The 11,108-nt window shown below is 44.2% G+C and overlaps 1 protein-coding gene across 1 annotated transcript in view; it reads right to left on the minus strand.

Moving 5' to 3' along the window:
• LOC130277633 (fatty acyl-CoA hydrolase precursor, medium chain-like) overlaps positions 1-10,782 on the minus strand; it is a 31,613-nt gene extending 20,831 nt beyond the window's left edge. Inside the window, exon 1 of the mRNA XM_056528355.1 lies at positions 10,663-10,782. Coding sequence (XP_056384330.1) covers positions 10,663-10,771 — 109 coding nt within the window. The 5' untranslated portion in view covers positions 10,772-10,782. The remainder of the gene's footprint in view (positions 1-10,662) is intronic.
• Positions 10,783-11,108: the final 326 nt, after the last annotated feature.

Below are 11,108 nucleotides of genomic sequence, written 5' to 3' on the forward strand. Positions count from 1 at the left end.
GTGGAGGAGGCAAGTGTAACGCTTACATCCAGGTACACCCCTATGAAAATCCCTAAAATGCACATGGCGCTCTCTCACTTCAGAGCCCTGTCGTATTTCAAGGCAACAGTTTAGGGCCACATATGGGGTATTTCTGTACTTGGGAGAAATTACGCTACAAATTTTTGGTGGCTTTTTCTCCTTTTACCCTTTATGAAAAGGTAAAGTTGGGGTCTACACCAGCATGTTAGTGTAAATTTTTTTCATTTTTTACACTAATATGCTGTTGTTGCCCTATACTTTTCATTTCATAAGAGGTAAAAGGAAAAAAAGACCCCCAAAATCTGTAAAACAATTTCTCCCAAGTACGGAAATACCCCAAATGTGGACGTAAAATGCTCTGTGGACGCACAACAAGGCTCAGGAGTGAGAGCGCACTATGTATATTTGAGGCCTAAACTGGTGATTTGCACAGGGGTGGCTGCTGATTTTACAGCAGTTCTGACATAAACGCAAAAAAATTAATACCCACATGTTACCCCATTTTGGAAACTACACCCCTAACGGAACGTAATAAGGGGTACAGCGAGCCTTAACACCCAACAATTGACTGACAGATTTTTTGGAACAGTGGTGCGTGAAAAGGAAGACTGTAATTTTTCATTTGGACAGCCCACTGTTACAAAGATTTGTCAAACGCCAGTGGGGTGTGAATGCTTACTGCACCCCTTGTTACATTCCTTGAAGGGTTTAGTTTCCCAAATAGTGTGCCATGTGGGGTGTTTTTCGCTGTTCTAGCACCATGGGGGCTTCCTAAATGAGACATGCCCCCCAAAAACCATTTCAGCAGAATTCGCTTTCCAAAAGCCAAATGTCGCTCCTTCCCTTCTGAGCCCTCTAGTGCATCCGCAGATCACTTTACATCCACATATGAGGTATTTCCTTACTTAAGAGAAAGGGGGAAATTTTCACCTATTACCCCGTGTGAAAATGAAAAATTTGGGGTAACATCAGCATTTTAGTGAAAAAAATTTAATTTTACATTTTCACGTCCAACTTCAATGCAAAGTCATCAAACACCTGTGGGGTGTTAAGGCTCACTGTACCCCTTGTTATGTTCCTTGAGGGGTGTAGTTTCCCAAATAGTTTCCATGTGGGGTGTTTTTTTGCTGTTCTGGCACAATGGGGGCTTCCTAAATGAGACATGCCCCGCAAAAACCATTTCAGCAAAATTCGCTTTCCTAAAGCTCCTTCCCTTCTGAGCCCTCTAGTGCACCCACTGATCACTTTACGTCAGGGCCGTTTGAAGGAATTTGGGGGCCCCAAGCAAAGTGGACATGGAGCCCCCCCCCCCTTAATGTTCACGCACTTCACCCTCTAGGGCCGGTGTCAGGACGTAGTAACGCCGGCCCTTGAATTCTGGGAGCGCGATGTGAGCGAACGTCGATACGAGGCCCCCACATTAGGTGCAGCAGATTTCCCCCCATATTAGGTGCAGCAGAGTTCCCCACCCCCACATTAGGTGCAGCAGAGTTTCCCCCCACATTAGGTGCAGCAGAGTTCCCCCCCACATTAGGTAGGCAGTGTTCCCCCCACATTAGGTGCAGCAGAGTTCCCCCCCACATTAGGTAGGCAGTGTTCCCCCACATTAGGCTGGCAGTATAGTTTCCCCACAAGGCTGACAGTATAGTTTCCCCACATTAGGCTGGCAGTGTTCCCCCCACATTAGGCAGACAGAGTTCCCCCCACATTAGGTAGGCAGTGTTCCCCCACATTAGGCTGGCAGTATAGTTTCCCCACATTAGGCTGGCAGTGTTCCCCCCACATTAGGCAGACAGAGTTCCCCCCACATTAGGTAGGCAGTGTTCCCCCACATTAGGCTGGCAGTGTTCCCCCACATTAGGCTGGCAGTGTTCCCCCACATTAGGCTGGCAGTGTTCCCCCACAGACATACAGCCTCCAGCCATATACAGTGTATGGCTGGAGGCTGTATGCCTGTGTACTTCCCCACTTCAGTGCTCCGACCTGCCCTCCGGTCCGGCCATAGCATTAGTTCCCGGGACCGGAGAAGTGGTGGTCGGAACACCGAAGAAGACGTCCCGCTGGTCACTTACCAAGCTGGCCAGCGCACGTCTTCCTCCTCCTCGATGCTCCGGTCTTCTGCGCCTCCGTTGCTTTGGGCGCACGCATGGGACGTCAGTCACGCCCAACTTTATTGAAAATTCTTCAACCACCTGTGAAGTGTTAAGGCTCACTGTACCACTTGTTACGTTCCTTGAGGGGTGTAGTTTCCCAAATAGTATACCATGTGGGGTGTTTTTCGCTGTTCTGGCACCATAGGGCCTTCCTAAATGTGACATGCCCCGCAAAAGCCATTTCAGCAAAATTCGCTCTCCAGTGAGACCACAAAGTACTTCACATCCACATATGAGGTATTTCCTTACTCGAAAGAAATTGGGTTACAAAAGATTTAGAATTTAGAATTTGATGAAGATTTTGAATGTTTGGCTCCACTTTGCTGCTATTCCTGTGAAACATCTAAAGGGTTAGCAATCTTTCAGAATGTAATTTTGAATACGTTGAGGGGTGCAGTTTTCATAATGTGGTCCATTATGGGGTATTTCTAATATAAAGACCCTCAAATTCACTTCAAAACTGAACTGGTCCCTATAAAATTCAGATTTTGAAATTTACTTAAAAAATTGGAAAATTGCTGCTGAACTTTGAAGCCCTCTGATGTCTTCAAAAAGTAAAAACATGTCAACTTTATGATCTCAACATAAAGTAGACATATTGTATATGTGAATCAATGTATAATTTATTTGGTATGTCTATTTTCCTTATAAGCAAAGAGCTTCAAATTTAAAAAAAATGCTAAATTTTCTAATTTTTCATGAAATTTTCACATTTTTCACCAAGAAATGATGCAAGTATCGAAGGAAATTTACCACTAACATAAAGTAGAATATGTCACGAAAAACAATCTTGGAACCAAATTCATAAGTACAAGCATCCCAGAGTTATTAGTGCTTAAAGTGACAGAGGTCATATGTGCAAAAAAATGCTCTGGTCCTTAGGGTCAAAATGGGCTCAGTCTCCAAGGGGTTAAGGGAAGAGTTTTCAGATTGAGTGCATGCTATAATTTAAGAATATAGCTAATGTCTCAGGATAGGGTTTTTAGAATTATTTTAACATGATTCCTGGGGCTTTGCCATAGATAGCTGCTTTACTTGAAATAGAGATTAGTGGAAACTGTCAATTAACTACAGCCATTGGACACTATGGGGGAGATTTATCTAAACCTGTCCAGAGGAAAGTTGCCCAGTTGACCATAGCAACCAATCAGATCTCTTCTTTCATTTTTAACAAGGCCTCTGCAAAATGAAAGAAGCGATCTGATTGGTTGCTATGGGCAACTCAGCAACTTTTCCTCTGGACATGTTTTGATAAATCTCCCCTATAACCCTTATTATTAGTCACACATACTTACCACAACCCTAACTGTGATGTCACAAACCTGACATCCTATCAACCAAGTATCCAAATCTGTTTTAAAGCATTTTTGCCAGACCCCCGCTTCCACACAGGAATACACGGTCCAGAGGCAAAATGCTTAGCAATTTACACCTCTTATTTTTGTGTAGCTTGCACCAAAAATTGAGGCAGAAATGTGCCTTTTTCATTTGTAACTTTGTTAGGCAAACATAAATCTCTCTAGCCATGCTACCTTTTTGTAAGCAGAAGCTCCAAAAACGTACGTGTCTAAACAGTGTCACCCAAGTAGTGTAGAATAATAGTAAATAAGATGTACCTGCAGTACGCCAAACTTTGGTGCACGTGGAGACAAAAAAATGCATTGAATGCAAAATAGGAAATTCCCCCAATATATTGAATAATACAGGGCATTATATACGGTATATGTGCCATTAGTAACCACAACTGATATTATCACTTATGATTGGAGCCTTAAAGGACATCTGCAGCAGTACAAACACTTATCCCCTATCCTCAAGATAGGGGATAAGTGTTTGATCGCGGGAGGTCCGAATGCTGGGGCCCCCGGCGATCTCCTGTACGGGGCCGCGGCTCTCCCATGCAGGGGGCGTGCCAGCTGCAGCATGACGTTGCGGACGGCACGGCTCCTCCATACATCTCTATGGGAGAGGCAGGGAGGCAGCGTTCGTGCCTCCCCGTCTCCCCCATAGAACTGTATGGGGACAGAGAGGAGACGGTCGACCTCTAGGTCGATGCTACGTCACCATGAGTGCTCATGGCGGCGCCCCATTAGGGAGATCGGGGGTGTCCCAGCGGTCGGACCCCCCGCGATCAAACACTTATCCCCTATCCTGTGGATAGGGGATAAGTGTAATGCCGCTGCAGTTGTCCTTTAACCCCTTAACGACGCAGGACGTATATTTACGTCCTGGGCCAGCTCCCGCGATATGAAGCGGGATCGCGCCGTGATCCCGCATCATATCGCGTCGGTCCCGGCGCTCATCAACGGCCGGGACCCGCGGCTAATACCACACATCGCCGATCGCGGCGATGTGCGGTATTAACCCTTTAGAAGCGGCGGTCAAAGCTGACCACCGCTTCTAAAGTGAAAGTGACCCGGCTGCTCAGTCGGGCTGTTCGGGACCGCCGCGGTGAAATCGCGGTGTCCCGAACAGCTGACAGGACACCGGGAGGGCCCTTACCGATCAAAACAAAAATCATACCGATAAAAACTTCAGATCACGGCGCAAAAAATTAGTCCTCATACCGCCCTGTACGTGGAAAAATAAAAAAGTTATAGGGGTCAGAAGATGACATTTTTAAACGTATAAATTTTCTTGCATGTAGTTATGATTTTTTTCAGAAGTGGGACAAAATCAAACCTATATAAGTAGGGTATCATTTTAACCGTATGGACCTACAGAATAATAATAAGGTGTAATTTTTACTGAAATATGCACTGCGTAGAAACGGAAGCCCCCAAAAGTTACAAAATTTTGTTTTTTCTTCGAGTTTATCACACAATGATATTTTTTTCCGTTTCGCCGTGCATTTTTGGGTAAAATGACTAATGTCACTGCAAAGTAGAATTGGCGGCGCAAAAAATAAGCCATAATATGGATTTTTAGGTGGAAAATTGAAAGGGTTATGATTTTTAAAAGGTAAGGAGGAAAAAACGAAAGTGCAAAAACGGAAAAACCCTGAGTCCTTAAGGGGTTAAAGGGGTTATCCAGGAATAGAAAAATAGAGCTAATTTCTTTCAAAAACAACTCACTGTCTGTCTCTAGGTTGGGTGTGGATATGCAGCTCAGTTCCATTGACGTGAATGGAGTCAAGTTGTAATACCACACTCAACCTGGAGACAGACAGGAAGCAGTTTTTGTAAGAAATTAGCTCTGTTTTTCTATTCCCGGTTAACCTCTTTAATGTCATTCCACAGTACTCTTAGGGCTCACTCATATTACAGAATTGCAAGGCGGGATTCTCAAGAAATATTTGAGGGGATTTCGTCATGCAACACATAGTCCCATTGACTAAAATGTGTTTTTCTTTGCTGTGTTAAGACAGCGGGGGTTCCATGATAAAACTTTCGATGGGGATTTAGATTTGGATAGTTTCTGCTTCATTTATTATGATCACATAGATCACAGATTGACAGAGAAATTCAGCCAAGAAATTTTCTTTGCTTCATTTCCTCAGTGTGAACATATCCTTAGAGTGCACATTAACCTATACACTGCTGCACATTATCAGACAATGATATCTTCAGTTAACAGCTCCAAGACCCTTATATGGTCACATAGCTCCTTGGTTATCATTTACTGAAGATGTATAATAAGAATGATGATGTTTTGGAACAGTCACCGGTCACAGCTCCTTCATCCAGTGCCCAGACCAGTGAGCGTTGCACAATACAAGATAGTAAATATTTAGTGAAGCGGGGAAAGCATTTACAGTTACACAACCAATCTACATTACAACAGAGAGACTATTGTTACCACAACATCTCCCATAATATAACAATGATTCAGCAAATCATCACTGTTCTCCGTCAAATCTCAGATACCTGGATACTGATTTCTGTCAGAGAAGGGGTTAAATTGTCAGTAATAAATGTTATGTTCTCTTTAGTGGATACATTGAATCCAAACTCTTTTTTTGTGTCCTCAATAATGCTGTTTTAGTTACATTTTTTAAAGTGTGTTAGTACTTTTTATAGGGCATTTTTTTCACCTGCATTTTTACAAAACATGTGACTGAATTTTTGTTGAATAATGTGAACGAAAAAATCACAGGAAAAAAAAAATGCTCACACACATTATTTACACATGTTATATCAACCAATAAAGGTCTAGAAAAAAACAGCTATAGCCAATGCATGCTGTGATAGCAAAACAACCTGCCACAACAATCAGAAAGGCCATGTAAGGCCCCTTTCGCCCTGCGGTATGCCCCTTCAAACTTCCTTTTTTTTTTCGGACGTAATTTTGACGAGTCATAACGGGTCCCAATGGAACCCAGTATAGTCAATGGGGTCCGTAGGGCGCCGTTATTTTCGGAGAGAAAAGCCGGACGATGCAAGCACTATTTTTTCTCCGGCTTTTCTCGATCCTATAATAACGGGCTTGACACTGCCGGAGACAACCGGCAGAGTGAATGTAGCCTAAGGCTGATTTCACATACTGTGTATCAGGCATCCGGCACAGTTTTCCTCTGGCGTGCACTGGAGTGAAACTGATGCTAGAACTGATCCCATTCATTTGAATGGGACAGTTCACAATCATCCAGCGTCTCAATTTTGACGCCGGATGGTTGGACGCACTGGACAGCATGAGACAGGGGAACGCAGTTTGCAGAAACAATGGACGCCGGATGCTACTCAACTGATGACAAGTGATGCATGTTGCTTTCATTTGGTGGCATCAGTTGCATCAAGATCTAGACTGAGTTCACCTATGCCGGACATATGTGAACCCTGCCTAAGTATTGCATATCATATTTACCCATTGTCTCTCAGCTAACATCTGGCATCAGCATTTTAACCCAAACAAAATGCCATTTGTTGCCAATATATAGCTTTATAGTTTGCTTTCTATAAAGATTTTTTTGAAAAATAGTTCTGGTTGTAATAAAACGTTAAAATAATACAAAGCATTCTCATCCAATGCCATGGTTATCACAAGTGACCTGGGAATGAGCCGAGGTAATCTGCTGAGCTGTTACTTCAAAAATTGTTCGCTTTGTAACAATCCCATAAATGGAGTAGTGTCAGTAGACTACTAGCAGGAGGCCCAGAAATACTACTTGGACCTTTATTTATATTACACTAACATAGTCCACAGATCTGCACAACTGGAGGTAAGATTACTACAAAGAGCTAGGAAGGTCTAGGGGAAAAAAATTTAAAAAATGTTTTTTTTTCCTCAAAGCTGTTTTTCTTTTCCGTTTCTCCCCCCCCCCCCCAGAAAAAAACTAAAAGGAGTAAGGAATATGATTTATTATAATGATAAATAATATATTTATAACATAGGATTTAAACTATTTAACATTTAGACCTTCATGAATGACATCTTAGAATTTTTGTAAGTTTTCCAGTCTCACCTGAAAACAAAAAAATCCTGGGAATATAATTCAAATACTGAAAATGTAGTTTTTAAAGAAGAGCAATATGCGTTTCTGTCAATAGGGGCGCTGCAGGGAAAATGTTTCTGTCCTCTCAGATTGACCTTAATTGACATTTATCTATCTGATTCATATTAATGTTCTTCCTCATCACAGATATTTTCAGGATAAAAAATAAACAAAACGACAGTTTTTATTGCATGGATTCAAAATGTACGAAATTTTACATCTCTATTACTCCATTAGAAACACTGAGAAACATCTAATTTACGATCTTATACTCTGCAGAAAAGAGGACCCCACTCACCATAAGAGCTTAAATTTCACTGTAAAGATGAAAAGAGGACCCCAATGAACTAATGAGCTTACATTCTACAGAAAAGAGGATCATGAGGACCATAAGGGCTTACACTCTATAGGAGACAGAACCTCTTGAGTGTAGCTTACTCACTACAGGAGAGAGAACCCCACTGATCATAGGAGCTTACACTGTACAGGATAGTGGACCCAGCTGACCATAAGAGCTTACACTCTACAGGAGAGAGACCCCGCTGACTATAACAGCCTATACTCAACAGGAGAGACCCTGCTGACCATAAGAGCTTACACTCTACAGGAGAGAGACCACGCTGACAAAAACAGACTATACTGTACAGGAGAGAGACCCCACTGACAATAACAACCTATACTGTACAGGAGAGAGACCCCGCTGACCATAACAGCCTATACTGTACAGGAGAGACCCCACTGACTATAACAGCCTATATTGTACAGGAGAGAGACCCCGCTGACCATAACAGCCTATACTGTACAGGAGAGACCCCACAGACCATAACAGACTATACTGTACAGAAGAGAGACCCCACTGACCATAACAGCCTATACTGTACAGGAGAGACCCCACTGACCATAACAGCCTATACCGTACAGGAGAGAGACCCCGCTGACCCTAACAGCCTATACTGTATAGGTGAGAGACCCTGCTGACCATAACAGCCTATACTGTACAGGAGAGACCCCACTGCCCATAACAGCCTATACTGTACAGGAGAGACCCCGCTGCCCATAACAGTCTATACTGTACAGGAGAGAGACCCCGCTGACCATAACAGCCTATACTGTACAGGAGAGAGACCCCTCTGACCATAAGAACTTACACTCTACAGGAGAGAGACCCTGCTGACCATAACAGCCTATACTGTACAGGAGAGAGCATCCTGCTGCCCATAACAGTCTATACTGTAAAGGAGAGAGACCCCGCTGACCATAAGAGCTTACACTCTACAGGAGAGAGACCACTCTGACCAAAACAGCCTATACTGTACAGGAGAGACCCCGCTGACCATAACAGCCTATACTGTACAGGAGAGAGACCCCGCTGCCCATAACAGCCTATACTGTACAAGAGAGAGCATCCTGCTGCCCATAACAGTCTATACTGTACAGGAGAGAGACCCCGCTCACCATAACAGACTATACTGTACAGGAGAGAGACCCCACTGACCATAAGAGCTTACACTCTACAGGAGAGAGACCCCGCTGACCATAAGAGCCTATACTGTACAGGAGAGAGACCCCGCTGACCATAACAGACTATACTGTACAGGAGAGAGACCCCACTGACCATAAGAGCTTACACTCTACAGGAGAGAGACTCCGCTGACCATAACAGCCTATACTGTACAGGAGAGAGACCTCGCTGACCATAACAGACTATTCTGTACAGGAGAGAGACCCAGCTGACCATAACAGCCTATACTGTACAGGAGAAAGACCCCACTGACCATAACAGCCTATACTGTACAGGAGAGAGACCTCGCTGACCATAACAGACTATTCTGTACAGGAGAGAGTCCCCGCTGACCATAAGAGCTCACAATCTACAGGAGAGAGACCCCGCTGACCATAACAGCCTATACTGTACAGGAGAGAGACCTCGCTGACCATAACAGACTATTCTGTACAGGAGAGAGACCCTGCTGACCATAACAGCCTATACTGTACAAGAGAGACCCCGCTGACCATAACAGCCTATACTGTACAGGAGAGAGACCTCGCTGACCATAACAGACTATTCTGTACAGGAGAGAGACTCCGCTGACCATAACAGCCTATACTGTACAGGAGAGAGACTCCGCTGACCATAACAACCTATACTGTGCAGGAGAGAGACCTCGCTGACCATAACAGACTATTCTGTACAGGAGAGAGACCCTGCTGACCATAACAGCCTATACTGTGCAGGAGAGAGACTCCGCTGACCATAACAGCCTATACTGTACAGGAGAGAGACTCCGCTGACCATAACAGCCTATACTGTGCAGGAGAGAGACCCCGCTGACCATAACAGCCTATACTGTGCAGGAGAGAGACCCCGCTGACCATAACAGCCTATACTGTACAGAACAGAGACCCCGCTGACCATAACAGCCTATACTGTACAGGAGAGAGACCCCGCTGACCATAACAGCTCACACTCTACAGGAGAGAGACCCCGCTGACCATAACAGCCTATACTGTACAGAAGAGAGACCTCGCTGACCATAACAGACTATACTGTACAGGAGAGAGAACCCACTGACCATAACAGTCTATACTGTACAGGAGAGAGACCCCGCTGACCATAACAGCCTATACTGTACAGGAGAGAGACCCCACTGACCATAACAGACTATACTGTCCAGGAGAGAGACCCCGCTGACCATAACAGCCTATACTGTACAGGAGAGAGACCTTGCTGAAAATAACAGACTATTCTGTACAGGAGAGAGACCCCGCTAACCATAAGAGCCTATACTGCACTGGAGGGAGGACCCTACTGAGCATAGGAGACTACCTTCTATAAGAGAGAGGACCCCCACTGACTGTAAGAGGTTGCACTCTGATGCTGATAGATCTCAGCTGACCAGAGAACTACAATAAGTTTTTAAGGTAGTGAGGGCTGCAGACTGCTCACGTTGTAATGTGACAGTATAATAGGGAAACAGCACATTGCACAATAAACCTGTATCCTCCAGTGCAATGTTCCAGCAAACACAGCGTCCCATCATTGTAATGTCTCCTCACCTGATGCCAGGATGACCAGAGCCAGGGTGCAAAGCACAGTTATTCTAACCAAAGCAGCCATCATTGTAAAATACGCAGGATCCCTGACCTGAAATGATCTCCAGGACATTAATAGGCGGCTGCTTTGGGCTGAGACTTCACAAGCAGGGCAGAGCTGGCTCTTGACTTGTGATTGGCTGTGATTGGCTGCTGTGTGTCAGAGGCTGTCTTATGTCAGCACATGCAGATAAGTATCATTTATGCTACTTACCTATTAGGATCAAAAGAGTAAACTTTATACAGAGTTAATCACACAGGCATTCACTCTGCAGAGTATGTGCTCGTGAGCATGTAACAAACCTGCTGAACTACAAATACTTGCAAACCAAAGTTAGGGTGCATTCACATCACGATTTTGCTATACGGTTTCAGTATACGTAGAAAAACGTAGACATTGACCTACTAGA

This window comes from Hyla sarda, chromosome 6 (assembly GCF_029499605.1).
Source record: "Hyla sarda isolate aHylSar1 chromosome 6, aHylSar1.hap1, whole genome shotgun sequence".
NCBI classification, from domain to species: domain Eukaryota; kingdom Metazoa; phylum Chordata; class Amphibia; order Anura; family Hylidae; genus Hyla; species Hyla sarda.